The 24,076-nt window shown below is 41.2% G+C and overlaps 1 protein-coding gene across 3 annotated transcripts in view; it reads right to left on the minus strand.

Moving 5' to 3' along the window:
- Positions 1 to 24,076, minus strand: part of USP6NL (USP6 N-terminal like) — a 130,773-nt gene that overhangs the window by 58,374 nt on the left and 48,323 nt on the right. For 2 of the 3 annotated variants that reach the window (XM_055711447.1, XM_027811927.2), the window contains exons 3-5: positions 21,965 to 22,175; positions 14,294 to 14,367; positions 11,750 to 11,832 (exon numbers count right to left, since the gene is read on the minus strand). In XM_055711447.1, the coding sequence (XP_055567422.1) occupies positions 11,750 to 11,832; positions 14,294 to 14,367; positions 21,965 to 22,022 (215 nt within the window). In that variant the 5' untranslated portion in view covers positions 22,023 to 22,175. The remainder of the gene's footprint in view (positions 1 to 11,749; positions 11,833 to 14,293; positions 14,368 to 21,964; positions 22,176 to 24,076) is intronic. The other variant, XM_055711449.1, reaches the window with a different exon arrangement.

Raw genomic sequence — 24,076 nt, forward strand, 5'->3', positions numbered from 1 at the left:
CCCTTTTTTCCTTGGTCTCTAAAACATATGTCTCCAAAACTTAGCCCCATCATTTCACAGCTGCATAATAAGCAGAGATTCATTTCAACTTCTCAGGAGTTCCATAACTGATAAACAGTAAAATTTGTAAAACTTCTTCATTAATGTTTGTTATGATTTCATCAGTGCTGTGTTTTCAAACCAGGCTTTGTGATACAGAAATGCAATTAAAATATTTAGAAGTAGTTCCCTGTGAAAGCATGCAAAGAGAAAAAAAAAAAAAAAAAGATTTTCTCTAATGCTGGGAAGATGGACCTAAAAAAAGCAGCATTCTGAATGTCAATTACTAACCCAAGAAAACTTCTATTTCTCTCCTTAAATAAAAATAGTATCTTCAGTGTACATTGGAGCAAAAGGGAAGAAAATTAAATAGAGCTGAAATTTGTGGTTGGTTTGGGGTTTTTTTGAACACCAGTTTTTCGTTACATTGATTAGCAATTAGTATTTCACAGCAAAATCAGTCCAGTGAAGTGATTTTTTTTTTCTTTGGCAGCTGAAAGAGGCTGAACTTAGCACATTTTTTTCCCCCAAGGCACGAAAGAATTAAGCCACCCTCCTGACAAGTAGGCCTGACCCTGTCTCACAAAGCTGAGAAGAAAAGAGGAGAGGAAAATGACAGCAAATCCCTACTGAATGACCACAATACAGTAAGATTTACATTTATCATAGAATGGTTTTGGGTTGGAAGGGACCTTAAAGATCAACTAGTTATTTATAATTGAACTGTTAAGACTAAATATATCATTGTTCTTTTAGCCCATCATCATGTCACTTAATGTGTTTGGTAAAACTTACTGTACCTAGAAAATTAGGGATAGTGGCTGTGTGTCACTATGAACAATAACACCTGCAGCTCTAATAACCTTAGAGCTCTTTCCTTAAACTTTGATGTACAGACTTTTCTACTAAAAATTGGAAATTAAAATGATATAAAACTCCTATTCTTTACATACTACTTTGAATATTACCAAATAACAGCTACCACTCTTCTTTAATTTCTATTACCCAAAGCTTTTGGCATCTCAGCATAACTGCTTTTGCTGTCAAGAACCCTCAGAAATCAGTACTTATATCTCTTATCTAGAGAGACTTTACCTGTGTACCTACTCAAATCAGCAAGGTTTGATGTGTGAGAGTTATTGTCCTTGGACACGTGGTTCAACAGGCGCACTGTAGAAAGTATTAGGGGATGCACAAAGAATATTTTAGATACAAGGGCTATTTTCCAGCAAGGCTATCTATAAATTACCAAGAAACAGAACAAAGGAGAGGACAACTAGTTGCTTATCATGTTGCTCCCTATTAAAAAGTTCAGGGCAAAATAATAATACTGAAAAAAAATCAATAGCTTAATTTGGAGAAATCTAATGGAGTATCTCACAATTCTTGATTGAGCTCTCCATTTCTTTGCTCTCCTAGCTCATTTTTGCAGCTAATAAAAACACAATACATATTTTTGAAGAGTAAAGTTTGATAGAAGAGAGCAGATAGGCCTCTATCTTAGCAAAGGAAAGAATAACTAATTCTGCATTTAAAAAGCATCTCTGGCAACACAATAATCTCCATCAGCAAACTACTCTAAAGGCATGTTCACTGTTTTAAGAGACTCAGGGGTAAAGAATAAGAGTATGAGTCAGATTCTCAGCTGCTGTAATTTGGTATGATTCCGTCAGGATCACCACTGAGGTATTATAAGAGCCATACAACAATCTAACCCAAATTTTTAAGAGAGCTTTCTGAATGTTAGCAGGTGGGAACAACCCACACATCTGTATTTTCTACCATTAGTACTCCTATTGTACATCTTTTCCTTCACTAGAGGAAAAAAACCAACCAAACAAAAACAACCTTGCAAAAATCCAATCTGCCCAACCTCACTACGCTAATCCCTGGATATTCATCAGCATAAAAGCATCTGCCACACTGCACATACATACCCAGTTTCCATTTAATGAACAGGTAGTAAAAGAAAAACATGTTTAAGGTGAATCAGCCAAGTTATAGACCACAAAACTTGACAATATTGGTTAATGCTGTAAGATAACAATTATCAATACAAGTTAACACAGACCTTGATATTAACAAGACCTGAAAAGAATTAATAGTGTGCAGGTTGGAGAAATAAAAGTCTTGAAAATAACTGCTGCATTTTTAAAGTGATATCATGACAGCTTTTGATTTTCACAGCTCATTGTGAAAAGTTAACAAGACAATTCAGCTGATGCCGTTCATCAATGAATGATGGCAAGAAAGAAGCTCTTGTAAAGATGCAGTAAATAAACTGTAGTTTCTTCTGTTATTTCTACTTTATAGCTATTAAGACCCGAGCAATTGTAATGCTTCCCACAATATATTAGTCAGCATGTATTAGTCACAAATTATGTTTCCCAATGTAGAGTAGTAAAATTTGGCCTTGAGCTCTATCTGCCCTGAATTCCAAAAAGTAATGCTATTTTCTTCTTACTTAGAACAGCACAACTGTGGTCTTAAACAGTTTTCTTATAAAACTGAACACCTCCTTCTACAGCTAGGTGATGTACAGAAAGAGATAAATAAAACAATCAGACAAGAATATACATACTTGTGTGTATATAAACAGAATATACACACCAGATAATATAAATCCAAATTGTTAACTCAAAAGGAAAGGGGCAGAATTTATTTATTTTTTAATACTTTTTGCTTGGTCACTGTCTGATGAAAGACTGAAATAACTAGTTCCAACAGGTACCAAACAAATGATCCCAGCTGATGTCTCATCCTTGAGAGGGAATGTCATTCAATGACTTAGAGATTATGGTACAAAGAAGTGCAGAACCTGGCAGTATATTGAACAGGGGCATACTGGTGTGGAGCCCTAAGTTAAGCAAGATGCCTTCCAGCTGTTCAGAGCCAGCTGTTTGCTCAAATTTTAGTTTTCTGTGCTATCCTAGGAAAAAACTGAGGCTGTTCTGCTTATCCTGCTTTCTGACTTTCGGCTGGGTGCTGAAAGGCCCAAAAGAGGACTGGCTCTTTAAACATGAAATTGGTGTTGACCTTCTGAGTTGCAAAATGTTGCTTTCAGCTTCTACCCTGTTCCAGGAGAATGTACAAAGTTTAAACTGTTTTGCAAACCCCTATCAACCAGTGCTCTTGTGACCATTCGACCTTAATATTTGACAGAGAAGGGAGGAGGGGGAAAGAACAAAGTTTTTTGATCCTTGTAGCTAGCCAGAAAGTTTGGCAAAAACTAAACACAAGGATACATTCACAGAAATATATCTTTAAATATATGCTTCAATGATCTTCAGTTAAAGTTTAAATTCTTATTTATTTACAAAATGTTGACGGGCATTTGGTTTTGTTGCTTTCTTTTGCTGCTTTAAGACCTTTAATAATGTAACTATAAAAATAATCATATAATTGCCATTTCTAAGTAGACAAATTAATATAGATATTATTTAAACTGTAGGCTTAAAAAAGAAATCAAATATCTTTTAAAATATTCCTAGTAGTAGTTGGGAACTTGCCACTACTCAAGGAATATTAATTCTAGTAGCTTTTTTAACTATCCCAAACCAGTAACAAATCAACTAAAGAATTCAAAGAGGGGGAAGGGGGAAAGCCCAGATCCCAAGGCATGACTGGAATGCCTGCTATGAGCTTCAAGACACTCAGAAATTCCTTTAGTTTTTTTCCCCTGAAGTTATCCCCTTATCAGTGCCTGCTGCTAGAAAAACTGCAAAGTGAAGTATCTAGAAAGTAAATAAAGTTTCTATGAAAGAACAGTCCACAGTGAAAAGATTAAGAACATTTACTTTAAAATCTAGCCAGACTCTAAGATATGACAGAAGGGAACTGTTCTGTTTGGGGTTTTTTTGTGGTGTGCAATGGGTCCAGTTTTCTGGAGTAGGGGTTTTATTTTTTGTTTTCTACTTGTTTGTTTTGTGGGTTTCTTTAACTGCAACACTGTACTGCTTTTCTGTGTTTATTCTGAGCATAAAATGAGAACTTTTGATTAACTCAGGGGTTGGGGGTGGGAAGTCGCTTGACACAATGGCTTGACAATGTTGACCAAAAAGACACAACAAATCCAAGAGGAAAAAAAAAAGAAAAACGCTCAAATAAAAAACATATTTTCATGGATACCAAACATACTCCATTTTCTTAATTTCCAAAACCAGCTGAAACAGTTTTTGTTATGACTATCTGTGAAGAGATCCAAGGCATTTCTCCCATTCCTAAAACACTTGATTGAAAAAGTCGTGTATTATAGACTGAGACTGATCTGAGCACTACGGTGGTCCCCTGAGATAGTGTGCTAGGCATCAATCAACAACAGGTACAGAACAAACTATCCATCAGACACAGTTTCAAGTATACATTTTCTAGAAAAGATTATTCAATCATATCAAAACACTGGTAAAATGTACACACAAACACTGGTGCTAGATTTCCTGGAAGACAAAAAAAATGTTCCTTTTAAAAATTAATGACTTTTTCACACAAGCCCTATTATTCAGCATTCCTGCACTATAATGTGAAAGCAGGAGTCCAGCAGGATTTTTAATGGAAAAAAAAATGGTATTGAACACTGACCATGCCTTGGGTATGAGTACCCAACTGTTGGGCAGGGAAGTTGCTGCCTTTCTCTAAAAGGAAAATATGTATTTTTAGGATTATAGGTAACCACAGTTCACCTATAAGAAATATTTGATCATAACTAAGATAAGCTCCCGGACATGGGCTCCTCTAAGACAAACCTTATGCAAGGCAAGAGTAAAGTTTTAATAGGCACTACTCCATGTATACGAGGTGACATTGAGGAAGACCAACAGTACTTGACAGAAACAAGTCCTACATTAAGATGAACAACCCTAATAGAATAAATACTGTATGAAATTGTATTGAGATCAACCAATGCTACTTGACCTTTTTTGTATTGCTTTTCAAATTGAGATTAATGTAACAGGGTTGGGAATACTGCATTGGAAAAAACAAAGAGCCATCAACAGGGTCCACATGGACCACGTGCAGCATAATCTCAGCTATGAGAAGGCACATCAGCATCCGAAGCATAGTGCTCCCAGAACTGATCTATGTCCTCAGAGTCATTTGAGACCTCTGGACTCTGAAAAGGTCTTTTTTCCCCCTTGGAAAACAGCACACTGAAAGCATCTCTCTTCAAATACATTCTCAGCCTTACAGAAGGAAGAAAACACCGTCGGGTTTTACTACAGACAACCTAGTAACTATGGTTGTGTTTACAGTGTTCTGGTAGCAACAGAAAAACCTTGCTTCCTCAGCCAGTATCTCAGTTACTTTTTTGTGTCAGTGAGTTTCCAGTGCTTGACTCCGCACCCAGGGTGGCAGTTCCCATCACTACGTGTACTGGGCAGAACTGGTGGGGTTTCAATAGCCAGGTGCTGCAGAGGCGACCTGTGTGGGAGGGGGCCATGACCTGCCCTGTGCCAGTCATGGCTGCTCCAGCCGGCTCTGAAACTGCAATAACCCAGCCACCATATGCCAAAACTTCAGTCAGAGCAACCCGTGACACCGCTACTAAAATATAGTTTTAAAAGCATGGCAACTGCTAGAGGCAGGAGAAATGAAGATGTGGGCAGAAGTAAAGGTGATTTTGCTTCTCATATAGATCATACAGAAATATGTTGTTGGGAACATGGCTGGAGATGCACTCTTGGAAGGAGGTGTGCCATGCTGAGGTCAGGAGGGACATCTCCAAGGGGACTGCAGCCCACAAGAGACCCACACTGGGGCAGCAGAAAACATGTAAGACGAGACAGAAGACAAAAACAAGAAACCAGGAGCAGCAGAAAGAAGCCATGACATGATGGACTTCAACCCCCCTGCAATGCCTGTTGCTTCACCAAAGGAACTAGGGTGAGCCAAGGGTAACCCACAGCAAAAAGCAAGGGAAGTTTGTCCTGGAGGCAGAGGGGAAAGAGGTGTTTCCCCTAGGTATCCATTAAAAGTTTTATGTTTCTGGATCCCCCTGCCCAGTATCCATCCAGTTGTGTTATTTGGCAATAAATTAAATTACGTAAAAGATTCCCCCGGTTGAGACTGGTTTGCCCGCAACAGCATATGACTTAAATAAACCATAATGGCCACCACTCCTTTACAGCCTCGCAACAACAGTAATTGGTAAGACCAAGTTTTCTACATTTTAGCCAACAATGAGATTTTAACTCACTCTTGTTCATGCACGCTTCATGCAATTTGTAAGCTTCTCTACTGAAAACACACCCATTACAATTTAGTCAGAAAATCACAGAATGGTCAGGGTTGGAAGGGACTTTTGGAGATCATCTAGTCCAACCCCTGGTAAAGCAGGTTCTCCCAGACCAGGTTGCATAGAATCACATCCAGGTGGGTTTTGAATGTCTGCAGAGAAGTAGACAGCACAGCTTCTGTGGGCAGCCTGTTCCCCTGCTCTGCCACCCTCAAGGTACAGAAGGTCTCCCTTGCATTCAGAAGGAGCTCCCTATGCTGCAGTTTGTGCCCACTGCCCCTTGTCCTGTCACTGGGCGCCACTGAAAAGAGCCTGGCCCAATCCTCCTGACAAGATCCCCTCTTGGTCTTCTCTTCCCCAGGCTGAACAGCCCCAGCTCTCTCAGCCTGTCCTCATCAGGGAGATGCTCCAGTCTCCTCACCACCTCTGTAGCCTCTGCTGGCCCCTCTACAGCAGCTCCCTGTCTCTCTTGAACTGGGGAGCCAAGCACTGGACACAGCACTCCAGGCGGGGCCACACCAGCGCAGAGCAGAGGGGAAAGATCCACTCCACTCCCTTAACCTGCTGGCCATGCTCCTCCTAACGTGCCCCAGGGGTCCCATTGGGACTTGGCCATAAGAGCACACTGCTGGCCCACGGGCAGCTTGCTGTTCTCCAGAACTCCAGGGTTCTTCAGAGCTGCCTTCCAGCAAGTCAGCCCCAGCCTGTACTGGTGCATGGGGTGGTTTCTTCGTATGTGCAGGACCCTACACTTGCCTTGGTTGAACCTCACAAGGTTCCCCTTCACCCAGCTCTCCAGCCTGTCCAGGTCTCACTGAATGGCAGCGCAGCCTTCTGGTGCACCAGCCACTCCTCCCAGTTCTGTATCATCAGCAAACCTGCTGAGGGCACACTCTGTCCCTGCATCCAGGACAGTGATGAGAAGCTGAACAGGACCAGACCCAGCACTGACCCCTGGGGAACACCACGAGCTACAGGCCTCCAGCCAGAGCCTGCACCGCTGGTCACAGCTCGCTGAGCTCTGCCGCTCGGCCAGTTCTCAGAACACCTCACTGCCCACCCACCTCACCCACACTGCCTGCGCCTGCCCATGGGGATCTTATGGGAGAGTGTCAAAAACCTTGCTGAGGTCAAGATAGACAACATCCTCTGCTCTCCCCTTGTCTAACCAGCCAGTCATTCCACCGTAGAAGGTGATTAGGTTGATCAGGCATGATTTCCCCTTGGTGAATCCATGTTCAGTTCCTGATAGCCTTCTTTTCCTCCTCATGCTTAGAGATGACCTCCAGGGTGAGCTGTCCCATCACTCTTCCAGGGATGGAGGTGAGGTTGACTGGTCTGTAGTTTCCTGGGTCCTCCTTGCCTTTTTTGAAGACTGGAGTGACAATGGCTTTCTCCAGTGCTCAGGTACCTCTCCTCTTCTTTGTGACCTTTCAGAAAAGATAGAGTGGCTCAGTAATAACATCCGCCAGCTCCTTCAGCATTATGGGGTGCATCCTATCGGGGCCCATGGATTTGTGAGTCAAGTCTGCTTAAGTGATCTCTAACCTGATCCTCATCCACCAAGGGAAAGTCTTCCTTTCTCCAGACTTCCTCTCTTGCCCTCCAGGGTCTGGGAAACCAGAAGGCTGGCCTTGGCAGTGAAGACAGAAGCAAGGGAAGTCATTCAGTAACTCCGCCTTCTCTGTGTCCGTCACTAGGGCACTCACCTCATTCAGCAGCAGCCCACGTTTTCCCTAGTCATTGTTTTCCTGCTGATGTACTTGAAGAAGCTGTTCTTGTTGTCCATGACCTTCCATTCCAAGTGGACCTCAGCTTTCCTCGTCACCTCTCTGCATGTTCTGACCACATCCCTCTATTCCTCCCAAGTGGTCTCTTTTTCCACATTCTCTAAACTTCCTCTTCCTCTTTTTTTTTTTTTTTAAATGAGGTTTGCCAGCAGCTCCTTGCTCATCCATGCAGGCCTCCTGTCCCCCTTGCTTGATTTCCTACTCATGGGGATGCACCTATCTTTGCCAATCCCATTGACAAAACTCCTCACAGAGGTGCCTTTTGGTTTGTACCATCTGATCTTAAACCAAGAGACAGACCCCTTCAGCTCCCTAGGTGATTATTTCACAGCTCAGCATGTTTGCTGGAAACCTTCTTCTCATATGAAACTTCCCTCTAAAACTTCTCTTTATTAATTTCAAACAAGTCTCATTATTATAATGCTTCGGCACTTCTCACTGAACTTACTTTCTTAATACTTAATGAATTTAGGGAACAACTCAGCTTTTTTGGTTTTTGTTTCAAATAGGTATATAGCTATTTTAATAACCTGTCCACACCAATTTCCTTTTAATATCCAAAGTCAATAAAGTTCCATATTCATTTGCAGAATTAGAAAAGTACTACAGTGAACAAATTAAATAGTGTTCTTAAGTCAGCAGCTATGAAAATTTTAAGACAGTGCAAAGATGTTCCTAACTACTGTAAACAATAAATACTACAACAACAATCAGAATCAACCAGAGCTGCAATATATTTCATCCATGGGTTTTAAATGAAAGTAAGCCTTAAGATGAGGTATTTCACCTGAAGGGAAATGTCGTATCTGTTTCCAATCACTAGCGATTTCTACACCGTTACATAAAAGACAGACACCTTCCCTCTGCTACTCAGTATGCTCTCAGAAGAAAATCTAAAAAGTTTTACCCACTTCTACTGGTATGGCAGGAGGACAATAGAAGTGTGTCTTCAGGTTCCCCAAGTTGACACACAAATAAGGACACCGGGGCTCAGAAGAATCTTAGATTTGACCAAAACTTTGAAAACTCTTTGAAAATCTCTAGTCTTTACTTTCTCCCATATTCTCCTTGGTGGTAAGTTACCCAGGCAGTTTGAGTGCTTTATTCTAAACCTATCTTTTCTGCCCTGTCAGTAAACAGCTGAACTTTGAATGCACCCCCTTTGCAGAGCCAATGAAAGCTGCAGACAGAACATAGCCAAAAAAAAAAAAAGTTTATAAAATACTGATAGTAATAGAGAGATATGGCACTTGAGAAAACAAGCCCTAATTTTCCATCAGGTTCCCCACTTTCAGCAGCCTTCTGATACAAAAGACATTTTTCATCTAATTGGTATTTTAAGATGCAAATATAAACAAGGTTACAAATCACTGCAGATCTCAATTTAACTAGAGCACAGCAAGTTTCATACTGTCCCCAGATTTTGAGTTTTCAGTCTGCATCAGCTGTTTGTTAATTTACACTGTAAACACCCGATAGGTCACAGGGAATTATGGCTCTCATGGATGATAACCATTTGAGACTTTTGGTATACACCACTTAATTTCAAATTCCCATAGGAACAGGAGTTTCTTTCAGAAACAGAAGATTGCACAGGCTCAGTGTCACAGTATACATGAATCTAGACCATAGGTAAAATCTATAGTGCAATATATAATGCTTTTTCAAGGAAAGACAGTTGATATGTTTAGCTTAATTATAGCTCTCCTATTAGGAGAGCTTTTATTTCTCCGGAAAATAAAAACATCATTTGCAATGAATTTGCTTTAAAGAATCATAAAGCAACCTTGATGGCACTCTCAGGTAAAATCTGCCGTATAATGCAACATCAAATAGCGTATAAGCAAGAAATATTCCACAAATAGTGAAGAGACAGAGTACCTACACACAGTGTTAATTTGTGCAGTCTTCATTATTATAAATCTTTCAGATTTTTGATCTTTGAAGGTGACTATATAGAGAATGAATTCTGTCTGCATTGGTGACTAAAGACATTACTAGGGAGGAAGTATGGTCTAATCACTATGGTTCACCTACCCTACTACATCACAAGAACAACTGCATTGCGATGTAAGGGTGCCCACAGTAGCCTGTGCCTACAGCAGCACAGAAACTGGCATGTCTTGATTTGCCAAGCAGCACGTTCATAACTGCATCTGAAACATACCATCGCATTGAAGCCAGGAAACACAAGAGTCCTGAAAACTGACTGCAGCAGCAACTGCAGCAGACACGAACATCCTTCCAGGCCTAACAAAAAGGCTAATATTAAATACAAGTAACAGGAAAAGTTCAGGAGTTCATTAGGATACCAAAATCAAGAATCCACTCACAAATCTCAAGGCACATGAATCAATTCCCACTGAAGTCAGTGGTGAACCTAGCGGTGGCTTCAATTACTTCTGCACAAGAAACAATTCTTAAATCCATTCTGCATTAAGAATACCTTCACGTGGTACCAACACAAAGACGTACCTCTCTGTGTAAAACAGAATTGTTTGGAAGTCATACACCAAATTAACTCACCCTGATGAAGCAAAAGGCAGTCTACAGGTAAAAATGACTTAACTGACAGCCTATAAAAACAATGACATTACAAAATAGAAGGGGGGGGGAGGGGGAATTCCTCCCAAACCACCACCCACACACACACACCCTCCACCCCCAGTACTATAAAGCACATAGTTATTATTAAGTTTTCTGATCAGCACTGATTTTTCTGGATTCTAACTGCACTTCACAGAATGGTTTGGGTTGGAAGGGACCTTAAAGACTATCTTGTCCTAATCCCCCTGCCATGGGCAGGGACACGTTCCGCTACACCAGGTTGCTCCAAGCTCCATCCAGCCTGGCCTTGAACACTGCCAGGGATGGGGCAGCCACAGTTTCTCTGGGAAACCTCTTCCAGTGTCACATTCAAACATAAATGCCAAACACCAAGTATAGCAGAGTCTTGACTGGATCTTACTAAAAGTAGCAAATCAGCTTGTGTTCAGTTTCTGCAAGTTGGATTTTCATATCTGCCAGCCACAAAAATCCCAATATAATTTAATACTCTCACCTTTTATTTTCCAAAAAAACAAGAGATTTTTTTGTTACAAAGGACGTACCCACAGGGTAAACGGATCTGGATTCTGGCATTTTCTGACTTGACTTTAAGATGCATTATCAGGTCCCAAATCAGCAGAGACTTCAGTAAAGTTACTAAATACATGAAGTAAAATGGTATTTATCTTTGAAGGATTCAGATAATGGTTGTATATGAACAACTGTGTGAGTAATCTAAAATGTGTTGGGATTTTTTTTAAAGATCAACATTATAACAAAATCCTTAAAAATCCTTCCAAAAATTTCAGGTTTGTTTCTATAACACAGTTACTTAAAACCAAATTTTATCTGCAGATTAATTGAGCTTGAAATACCTTTTTTGTAGACTAGCAATTTCAGTCCCAAATAAAATATTCAAAAATATTTCACTCTCTACGCAGGATCAAATTACAGAACTAAAACCCAGTTAGAAATGGAATTGAAAAGCACAGTAAAAGATCACCCAAAACTTACACAGCAGTTTCCAGAAGATCTATTAAAAGGCATAATAAATTTCAGCACACAGGCAATACAATAAAAAGCATAAACAGTAATAGTAGGAAACTCTTAATCTTACTTTCTTTTCAAGCTTGCTACTTACTGTAGAAACCCAAATCTATCTGTGACTTTGTAAAGACGATAGTCAGCATCTTCCCATGGTTCAATCTGTGCACCCTCCCGTCCCTAAAGAGAGAGGGGGGGGGGGGGTAAGAAAACAAAAAGAGTCATATTAAGGTTTATGAAACAATAAGCTGAGACACAGAAGACAGGATTCAACCACTGAAAGCATAACCTTTGGGATACACTGGTAGTAGGGTAGAGGAGGGGGAGCAAAACACTAGTCCTAAACTCACCATCCAAGAAAAAGGAGAGCAGCACACTTCTCCCAGTCCCTACAAACAGTATTTTCATCACAGAAAAACTCTTTTGGTCACTGTTACACAGAATAAATTTCAACCACCGATTTCAACCAAAGACTCATAATAATCTCACACCTGTTGTTCACCTCCAAACAGTCCATCAAGGTCCCTACAGAGTGCCTTCTACTTTTTTATTTCCATTGTCCATTTATCCTGAACCATCACCTGACAACAGCACGTACTGTTGACAGTCTTGAGCTAACGTTATTGCTGACTTCCAGCAGCTATCAAACAGAATGCAGCACTGAGGTTTTTCCCTCTATGATGCATTCACTCATGTTCTTCTCTTCTACCCCGACGACCAAATTTCCTAAGACTTGCAGAAATTTAAGTATATTTCAGGTATATATTCTTCCGGTATGAGCTATGCACAGGTTGCTGGGTATGAAGAGAGGCCACCACTCAGAACAAAAAGTGTACATGGTTCATATGGCAAAGTTTTGGTAGCAAGCGAGGGGCGAGGCTACAGGGGTGGCTTCTGTGAAAAGCTGCTAGAAACTTTCCCTGTGTCCGACACAGTCCATCGCTAGCTGGCTCCAGGCTGGCATACCCAGTCAGAAGCACTGCTGGGCAAGACCGAGCTTACCAGTGACAGTGCCTCTGGGATAACATATTTAAGAAGGGGGAAAAATACCACACCGCACAACAGCAATTGCAGCGGAAGAGAGGAGTGAGAATATGTGAGAGGATCAACTCTGCAGACACCAAGATCAGTGAAGGAGGGGCAGGAGGTGCTCCAGGCACCAGAGCAGAGATTCCCTGGCAGCCCATGGGGAAGCCCACGCAGCCCATGGAGGGTGACAGTGGGGCAGCTTGTGGGGGACCCCATGACAGAGCAGGGGGATGCCCAAGGGATGCTGTGAGCCATGGGCAGCCCATGCTGGTGCAGATCCTGACAGGGCCTGTGGCCCTGTGAGGAGAGGAGCCCAGGCTGGAGCAGGTTTGCTGGTCAGTCTTATGATGGCAGGGGACCCAGGCTGGAACAGTCGGTGCCTGAAGGACTGCAGCCTGTGGAAGGGACCCACGATGGAGCAGTTTGTGAAGAACTGCAGTCCATGGGAAGAGCTCACATTGGAGAAGTTCATAAAGGACTGTCTGCCACAGGAGGGACCCCATGCTGGAGCAGGGGGAGAGCGTGAGTTTTCCCCCTGATGAGGAAGGAGCGGCAGAGACAATGTGTGATGAACTGACCCATAACTCCCATTCCCAGTTCCACTGCACCACTGGTGGGGAGAGGTAGAGAAACTGGGAATGAAGCTGAGCCTAGGAAGAAGGGAGGTGGGGGAGAAGGTGTTCTAAAGATTTAGTTCTTGTTTTCTCATTATCCTACTCTGATTTTGATTGGTAATAAACTAATTTCCCCAACTCAAGTCTGTTTTGCCCATGATGATAATTGGTGAGTGATGTCTCCCTGTCCTTATCTTGACCTGCAAGCCTTCTGTTAATTTTCTCTCCCTTGTTCTGCTGAGAAGAGTGATAGGGCAGGTCTGGCGGGCACCTGGTGTCCAGTCGTGGTCAACTCACCATGCATGTGCATGTATTTTCCTTATTAAAAAAAAAAAAAAACAACCTCACAGCCACTCACTTAAGTGCACACTGTGCAAACCACCACTCGGTCTAGCATGTAAAACATTTCATGAATTCTACAAACAAGTGTATTGCTCAGTACTCCAATGACACTTACAAAGTCCACAAGTGTTAAAAGAATATGTGAGTGTGGTGTAGGCATTCTAGGCATACTCTGTGCCAGGCTTTTACTTGACAAGTGGTTCAAGACAAAAAAAGATACAACTAAGGTATTTCAATTCCTCACAGCAATCTGACAAACAGTGCAGTTCTCTGTAATGATTTAAATGTTTCCATTACCAAACCCAAACAATTAAGTAAATAAAAAGTAAAATAAGAGTCATTCCGATCTCATAGATACACCGAGCATTGTCAAACACCCCAGTTTCATTACTTCTAATAGATTATACTACCGTAAAATAGCCCCAAAGCAACTTGCCATGCACCTGAAAAATGAGTTGACTGAGTCTTTATCCAGAATATCCCCCATGGAAAGAGAATTTAGTTCACCCAGAGGACAGCATATCATGGAACCATCAGATTAGTTGCACATAGACTATTTTAAACAAAAGCTAGTGGGAACCATGATTCATTTTTTAAACAGATATTACTAAGATTAATTATGAAATGTCTTTAAAATTATTATTGAGTTCACTTACTCTGTCATACTTGGCAACTATCTCTGCTCTTTCCTGGGCAAGTTTGATAGCAGCATCTTGCTCAGCATCTGCACCTGTGGAGAATTAAAATAGTGCTGTTCAGATTCTCTCCCTTGTTAACAAAGAACTGCAGCTAAATACTTGGGAAATAATCTTCAACTTCAGAGGCACTACTTGGATGGAGAAATGCCAAAACAATTGTATTAAAGCAAAATATGACCTTGGTGCATGTCTTGAATACTGTTCAGAGTAAAATAAAATTACTGGATGGTATCCTAATTGCTGAATTTAGAATGTTCCCAATTCTCCGCCAAAGCAGGTATTCAATAAAAGCTAAAAACAAACAAAAAATAAATAATACCTCACAATCCACTAACTGAAAGACTGAAGAACACAGTAGAGGCTACTAGTTGCTAATTCCACAAACATTCACCTAGTCCAGGGGTCCTCAAACTTTTTAAACAGGGGGCCGGCACGTGGATTAAGTGGCAGGCAGTCATCTGTGGCTGCTTGGTTTCCCCCCCAACCCCCGGCGGGGGGTGGGGGGGGTGGGGGGGTGGGTGTCAGAGGGGTTCTGTAAATACCAGGGGCCGGACTGAGGACCCTGGGGGCCGTATCTGGCCCGTGGGCTGTAGTTTGAGGACCCCTGACCTAGTCAAACAAAGCCAAAACATACACTACTGGTTTATAACAGAAGTGTGAATTATTTACAGGGTTGGTAGACAGGGATAAGAACCCTGATGAACGCTGAAGAAATACTACATGACTTCATCCGAGAAATTGCTTAACACATATTTCTCAGAAAATAGGGAAGGATTTCATTATAGTATCAGAACTGCAACCTGTGCAACCCAGAGTTTCAATAAGCATAAGGATATGACAACAGAAGGCTGACAGGCAAGAAAAAAATGGATGTGTGGGCAAGCATCAGTACACTGCAGATGCAGCTGTTTACTACAGTAGTGAAGAAAGTTTACATAAAACTGGTTTTATCAAGACAAGGTGAAGCAAACCGCACGTGCAACTGAATTAGATTCCTTGGTATTGCTCCCTTGGCAGAAACCATCTCTAGGACATGGAAGGGAATGTAAAGAGGGCACCAAGGAAGGAAAAGTATGAAAGATGCTGCTTTGAACATTCAACAACATCATGCACCTCAATATCCCAACTGTGATTATGATTTGAAATCAATGAGGCAAATCAATGATAAGTTTGTGAGATTCAAGAGCTGAGTGTCTCAATTGTTAAAAGGCAATAAAGTCTAAATCAAGGAAAGCTTTAAAAACATTTGCAGTAGTTTTTCAGCACACACTGTTATAAAAATAAGTCCAAGCATGTGTTTTTTCTTCACTATTTGGTTCATGCCAACATACTGAACTTCAGGAACTGTACATATCATCCACCTGGGCCATGAAATAGAAAAATGGATCAGATATTACAGTTTTCTATTGATGACATTATTAACACATCTATATGTTTAAACTCAGTATTTCTTTAATGAGATTTACCTATGTATTTCTCAGCTACTTAGACAAGTTATGCCAGGGGTGGCCTTCTAAGCCATCTGTTAGAGATCTGGCACAGTCTCTACATGTTTTCACTTTAAGTTTTTTTAGGGGAACACAGAGAGAACCTCAGTAAACCCCATCAGGGGCACAAGCACCAGCATTCAGGCAACTGCGATGCTTGTCCCAAACTTCCCCAATGGGAAGCCTGACTGCTTCTTTAAAGCTTTCACTTATCTCCAAAAGTTAACATTCTGTTTTCCACATTCTGGCTCCCTTCTGCTTGTCACCACCATTTGCCAATCATATTTCTACCATTTATTAGCGAGGACATTGAGCTCTGCCATTTTTTCCAGTGTGCACCAGAACCAGTGCACGTGCATTTACACAACTGTAGGGAAGAGGGAAAGAAAAAAAAAAAAAAAAAAGATTAAGATTGACATCTGCTGCATTTAGAAGCTATGCATCTCTCTGCCCCAACACTGACAAATAATTTATTTCCTCCCTGTAAGGAGACGTGAGTAGATTCATTTCATATTGCTCAGCCTTCAGGGCTGTCCAAGCAGTGCGTTGGTCCTCCTGCTCCTTCAGGTGCTGGATCCACCTTTACCCCTAAGCTTAAAGAGGACTGCAGGACACAAAGCAGTTTGCCTTCAGCTTGTTTTTTCTCCGACGCAACTTTATAGCAACTGTGGGACCCTGTTACCCCAGCTACTTATGTGAAGGCTGACCAGGACAGAACGCTTATGTGCCCTTCTAGAAACCACCCCACCCCCCCCACCCCCCCCAGCGCTGTCACCACACAAGGGCACACACGGAACTCTACACTGAGTGCATTCAAGCACTAATGTTCCCCAACAACTGTAACAATCTATTTTTCATCCTCTACTAGTTGATGTACTATGCCCACTGAACTGAATCAAACCTGACATAAAGTAGTAGATGGAGCCTAGTACTACTTTCAAACTGGGAAGCTAAAGTAACCATAATAAAAACTAAACTGCATTTTCTTTTGTAAGACACAGAGAAAACTGTAGTTACAGTAAGTGTTTATAGAAGGCCAATTACAGATTTTCTAATAGTAAACTTTTAAAATTTAAAATTTTAAAAAAATATGCTTGCTTAGAAAGCCGACATTCCTTCAGAGAATTCAGTTACTGAGCAATCCTAATCTTTGCTTCTCCAACGGACAGATATGGGGGAAAAGCTTACTTGTTTAAAGCGTGACTGCTGCTGGGCTTAAAGAAGTGCGTGTGTGTCAGGGAAATCCTATGACTATTTTCCCAGTAAAAGAGAGATTAGATTTCGTTTGAGAAAGAGTTTGGCTGAATAATAAGTAGTCAATATTGTAATACATACTAGTTGACATATTCAAGTAAAAAGCAATTTTTAATTAACAGAAATAAAAAATAGGTTGTTACTTCTATTTGAAAACTTACTCAAAGGGACATGCACAGCTCTTCAACACCAAAGATGGAATAAGTGGCAGAAGTTGAAATGAAGTTTAAACCTTTGCTTAAAAGAATGCAGAACTGTCTTTGCACCAGAAACTTGAATCCTGATTTATGCTGAAAACATGGCCATGGCTGACATTCCTTTCCTCTGCATAAGTAACATAAGAATTAAGTTTGCACTGTACTATGCCTCATGACAATTCAATTACATTTAGTGTGGAAATTATCATATTCATTGCCTTTAAAGTAATCCTCTTGACTTTCTGCCAGAATCATCTTAACCTTCTACCTGCACTGAGATAGTTTAATGTTACATTAATCCATCCATACTGAAAACCCAGAAAACAGCTTGAGACTGGGACAAGAGGTTATATTTTGGGAGATAAGCATAATATATGATTTTTCTTATAAGAGGAATTATTTAAATATCGCCAAGTTAGAAATTACACAGTCATTCCTAATAAAGTAAAAGCTAAATATGGGAACAAGAAAAATTCTTCAATAACTGTCTTCCCAGGCACAAAAAAAAAACCCAAACCAAACATTACTACATCACTACAGAATTACAGACAAATAGCTAGTATTCTAAAGTCTTATATCACTGAAACCAGTTAAAAGATGTGAAACAAGTATGATTAAATTTTCTGATCAAAACTTAGCATTTACAGATGATCAACACCACATTATACAGGAAACCATGCTATCTCTGATGAGGCTGACGTTAATATATAGCCAATTAACTAGTACCAGAGAACTGATTTTGAATAAAATCTGAGGAAATTCTCAATGACCTGGTGATAAAATCTGCATGCTAAACAGCGTACTTACCACCACCACCCCACCCCCCACATTGGTAAGGCTTACAAGGTACAACAAGCATACTTAAAATCCTGCCAAGCAGCAGCGTTACACATCTAGCTTTTGAAAAAGGTAAAACATAAAGACCAGGAACAAAATTTTCAGAACAGTTAGCCTCATACACATAACACTCCTCATTAGAGAGTCTTTTCCCCTTACCACTCTGTTATGCTAACCTGTTTTCTATATTTGCAAATATTGCCAATTTATAAGTTTTGAAACACAGCATGCAAAGGAACTGAAGCATCATTAGGGTCAGAAAATCAAACAAAATCCCAATCTGCAATGAAATGAAAAAGGACTGACAGAGCAGCCAGATTACTGCTTTTCTGCAGGAAGATACTTAAGGATGGGACTTGAATTGGTCTCATTTGGAACTCCCAGATTTTAAACTGTGAAAGTGTCAGGCCTGCTAGATTAGACACCTGTGGCCTGCCATCAGCCCTACAAAATGAGAGGAAAGCATTGCCTAGCATCAGTACAAGCTTTCTTCTTTTGTCACTCTATTAAGAGTCTGTCCTTACCCCACCAATTATCAAAGAACTGAAAAAGACAATTTCTTCAAGAACAGAAACTGGTGATGGTATGTAAGAAGTGGCACAGGCAGAAAATTAAGCTTGTCTTACACAAGGACACAATCTTCATTAGTCTCCAGTGCTATTTCCTGAGAGGAAATAAGTGATCTGGAGATGCCAGCATTACTTAGTAGCAACAAATTTAAAGATGAAGTCTGGGTGTTACCCTGCTATCCACTACTAGGTGGTCTCTGTGTACCTCACAAACACATTTAAAACAAACCGCTTCATTTTTAAAGCTGTTTTTTTATATTTTTTTAAAATTTCAAAACCCCTGTCCAGTCCAGTCAATTGATATCAAAACTGAAAAACATGAAGCTAAATTAAAATAAATTCCTAAAACTGACAACAAACAGGCTTCTTAGGCAAACTTAAAAACTAACTGGAAACGCCTAGTTCCTACTAAGCAGCTGCAATTCTAAGTATCTTGCAGTTTGTGAGGAATACTGGAGAGAACAACTTAATTTTCCAGAATTGCAGATTCTTTCAATCCTAAGGAAGAAAGGAAATTGCAGTAAATTTTAGTGAGGAGGAACTAATAATATTAATAGACATACTGCAAACAAAAATATGTAAAGTTTTCCTCTACAATCAATGCAAGACTAACTGGAATGGATCAACTGCCAGAAGTGACATACTTAATGGCAAAACAACAGATCCAAGTGAAAATAAACACTGTTAAAGAGAAAATAAGGATGTGCCATACAAATAGATGTAAAAATGACATTCGGAATATTAGTAAAAAATTTTCTCAAGGATTTTTGCAAGAAAGCAGGTACAGCTACAGAGCTACAGTTTGACAGATCCAATCCCACTAAAACAGATATAATCCTGCCATACTCTTGCCTTCGTGCCATCTTCTCCCTTCTGTTTTCATGGGGAGGAATGGTAGCTATAGATGTAGGCATCTACAGACACCACAGAGCCTTTGATCCAAGGTCCTGTTGTTACCCACCTAAAATATTTTTTTCCTTAAGGTGGGGGCAAAGGCAAAAAAAAAATATGAGAAAATAAACAAAATACAAAAATAAAATATATTGTTATCAAACCGAACACTGAGGATCCTTCTTGCAGCCCCAGCAGTTACTTAGTTTTCCAAAATAAAGGAGAAGGAACTGGCAGCACTATCCCTTGTGTTTCCACCAGCCAGGGAGCAGTTGAACAGCCTATGACTGCCTGGCTGCAGCTCCGCTGTTCTTGGTCAGGGGTGACTAACAGGAGCAGCCCGCAGTAACACCCGGTTCTCATCGCCCAGCCTGACGAAACTGAGCTACTGCTGCATGACGAATTGCTGTAAAACCATAAAACGCTGGTCTTTCCTACAAGAAAAGCTTCTGCTCTTCCAGGTTTATTAAGTACCTGTAGTTTGAACCCTGTTTGCCTAATTCTGCATGACTTCTAATCTTGTTCAGCTACAGAACTGAAAACTGTGAGGCACATCATTTTAAAAAGTTATTTCCATCTGCAATCCACTGAGTATGCATCTCCAGTCCATGCAAAGGTAGTCATACAACTTACGGGAATGATCATTGGGATGACTCAAACTCACTAGTGATATGCTCCCTCAAACAGCCTAAAACTGGCTACTTAAAAGTACCTCACCTGGAAAAGGTAACAGCCAAACACTAGGTCCCTCATCAAAGTAGCACAAAATGATACTACCAAGAGCCTCAGAATGCTCTTTACACATATCGAAAGAGTGTGTTAAGTACAAGGTACATTATAATGCTTATGCATCAGCATAATGAATTGCCTCTTACAGACGTGCCGTAAATTTAAGTAGCATCATAGAATTGTTTAGGTTGGAAAACTCCCTTAAGATCATTAACTAGCACTGCCAAGCCCACCACTAAACCACGTCCCTAACTGCCACGTCTACGTGTCTTAAATATCTCTAGCGATGGTGACTCCACCATGGCCCTGGGATGCCTGTTCCAGGGTTTGACAACACTTCTGGTGAAGAAATTTTTCCTCATACCCCATCTAAGCCTCCCCTGGTGCAACTTGAGGCTGTTTTCTCTTGTCCTGGCGCTTGTTCCCTGGGAGCAGAGACCGACCCCCCCTGCCTACAGCCCCTGCCAGGCAGCTGTAGGGAGCCACCAGGTGCCCCTGAGCCCCCCCTCTGCAGGCTGACCCCCCCAGCTCCCCCCGCCGCCCCCCCCCAGCCCCTGCCCCAGCCCCTGCCCGGCTCTGGACACGCTCCAGCCCCTCTGCGTCCCCCCTGCCCTGAGGGGCCCGACCCTGAGCCCAGGCCCCGAGGGGCGGCCGCGCCGGTGCCCAGCACAGGGGGACGGGCACTGCCCCGGCCCTGCCAGCCACACTGTTTTGGATACAAGCCTTCTTGGCCTCTGTGTGTGTGTATATATATATATGTGTGTGTATAAAACAATAATATTCAAGTCCTGTCAGACACACTGCTGGCTCGTATTCAGCTGGCTGTTGACCAGCACCCCCACAAGTAATGCCTATTTCTGTGTGGCTCAGGATAAGTACATAAGCACCCTATGTAATTTTATCCCAAATTCTGAAAATGAGATTTTCCCCTTTTTTGTTCTTTGACCCATCAACACTACCTCCTTAACTGTGGAGCAGTCTAAAAACCCCAAAAGTCTTGCAACATGTTAATTTGTTTTCCATTACTTCACTCAAATTCTTGCTTGTTTGCACATTACACATTCTACTGCACAAAGAGCTGCACTGGCACAAATTCCTGTCTGCAAGCACTACCACCAGCTGCTACACATCTACACATTCAAAGCATGTATCAGAGCAATAAACAAAACATTTTGTAAGACTCCGATCATATCAGAAAGTCCCTTTTATACCAAGGCTGTTTATTTTCCTTTCAGTCCACTCCCACAAACAATGAAATAAAAGCCATGACATATGCTTAGTAGTATTTTGTTGTGGGTAGGCGACATTCAAAAGGAAAAATCTTAGTAAATACCTGCACAGAAATCTTAAGCCTGCTCTGAACAAAAGAAGGTTAATAAGCATTACTCCGTATACTTCATTTTTCTTTTCACACGCAGAGAAGAACTCTTAACATAATATGAAATAGCTAGAGAAACAATCCCCTTTGCACAGCAACTCCTCCTCTGGAAAACAGCATTTACAGAAGTTAACTGAGCTACATTTCTTCCATCATTAAACATAATTATCTGTCTTCACAGTATTAAGTATTTAAAACTCAGAGATGTCACTAATCCGAAACGAGAGAGAAGTAAAACAGTACAACATAAACAATTAAAGACCAGCATATAACAAAAAACATTTTACCAGTCTTTAGATCGTGATTTTCTGCCCAGTCCTTGTAATGCTCTGTTTTAGTCTTCATGAAGTAAATCTGTTTCTAGAGCATATTCTAAACCAGTTTATCACAAATGAACGGGGAAGTTCTCCTCCTCCACTCGCAGCATTTGCACATAACCGCGCCACTTGACACGTGCTCCTTCTTTTTCAAGACACGGTCCCTCTACAGTTACACGATCTGCAGATATTCAAACAAAGATGCTGTTTGTTAATCAGAAGTGTCACACAGACACCATGCTAGTGTTCTCCACTGCAGCCCACAGCCCTGCATTCCAGCTAATAATAAACAAGAGGATTTGAACAAACAACCTCAGAGGACATGCTCCTGCAATACATCACTGTTACGCTCTTGGGTAAGAATTCTTACTGGTATTTACCAAGTGCTGCACGAAAAGCATCTTATTGAAAGGACTTACTAGAAATTGGGCTTGGAGTACCCCATTTCTGGCTTATTACTTCACAAACCATGAAATTAAGTAACTTAAAATACAGAAATACATTCTGTAACTGTCTGGCCTTCTCTACTTAGAGGATAGGGATTTTAATTTTCTGTTTACAACTCCTTTATTGTTCAGGGTATCTTGGAAACTTGAAATACCTAGGACGTCAGGAGTTGACAAGAATGTTTTCATTGATGAAAGCATGAAAATTCAAGATTTAACATTGGTAGAATTCATCTGCATCCTCAAAACCTGAAAAACAAACCTCCACGCCAAATATTCAAGGACACACACATCAAGCTATTCTCCTGCACAGATTTTAGTCCTTACACATGCTCTCTCAAGCAAAGTGTCAGCTGCTACATGATGCTTACAGCCAGGAGCCAGCCAATTCCATTTCTTAACCTAAGCAAGTCAGAGCACACATGCTACCAGAACTGGCTTGGAAGACTTGTGTGGGCTTCCAGCTCTTTGTGAAGCCAACAGAAAGATGATCAGTGGGACTGTTCAGCCCTCAGAAGAGAAGGCTCAGGGGAATCTTATCAATGGACATAAACACCTGAAGGGAAGGTACAAATGGGGGAACGGAGCCAGGCTCTGTTCAGCGGTGCCCACTGGCAGGACCAGAGGCAATGGGCACAAACTGAAACACTGGAGGTTCCCTCTGAACACCAGGAAACGCTCTGTCACTGTGAGGGTGACCGAGTACTGGCACAGGTCACCCAGGGAGGTTGGGAAGTCTCAATCCTTGAAGACACTTAAAAGCTGTCTGGGCATGTTACTGGGCAGCTGGCTGTAGGCGGCCCTGCTTGAGCAGAGGGTTTGGACCAGATGACCTCCAGGGGTCCCTTCCAATCTCAATCATTCCATGGTTTCCTTGCACCCTGAAAAGGAACAGGAGATGTGGTCAAGTGCACTGGACTATTCTTTTTTCCCCCAGGACTAGGGGGTTGGGGGAAGGAAGTTCCTTCAATTGTTTTAATCTTCCTCCCCATATCACCTGGCAAAGCACTGCACCTGGAGATGAGCAGCAGCTCCTTTATCTTTACCCCTGATTTCTACTCATGGATCTTACCCAAACCCAGGTGTCAACAGTTTATAGTCTATGGATTCAGTATGAGTTTAGACTGAGCTAGTGTGATAACCACCACTAGGCAGGTTTCCCTTCAAAAGGAGCATTTTCTTGCTGCTGACATTCATAAGCACATGGTAGTAACCTTCCTGCTATACAAAAATTGTCTTCCATTTTTCTCATGATAGGACTACCGAACTGGTTTTGTAAAACAAACTACTCTAGTTTCTTTACCTGAGAGCATATCTGTGAGGAAGACAAAAAGAACTCACATACAACAAACACGAGAATTCATTCCACATTATCTCTCTCAACAGATACCTTCAGCATGTGAAAACAATTTGTTTTTCTAACATCATTGGTACTCTACTACCACACACTACCCTCAGGCAGCAGTAAGTTAAGAACTCTATTACACTGATATTTTTCTTTTACCTTTAATTGGTTTTCAAGTTTAGCATGTCTACTTTTGTGGGTGTTTTCAAGTAAACACTTACACAGAGAAAAGGGAAAATTTTAACTTAACTGAATTTTTTCTCTCTTCAGAAGTAAGGAAGAAAATGTGCT

The sequence above is a fragment of the Falco cherrug genome, chromosome 5 (genome assembly GCF_023634085.1).
Source record: "Falco cherrug isolate bFalChe1 chromosome 5, bFalChe1.pri, whole genome shotgun sequence".
NCBI classification, from domain to species: Eukaryota; Metazoa; Chordata; class Aves; order Falconiformes; family Falconidae; genus Falco; species Falco cherrug.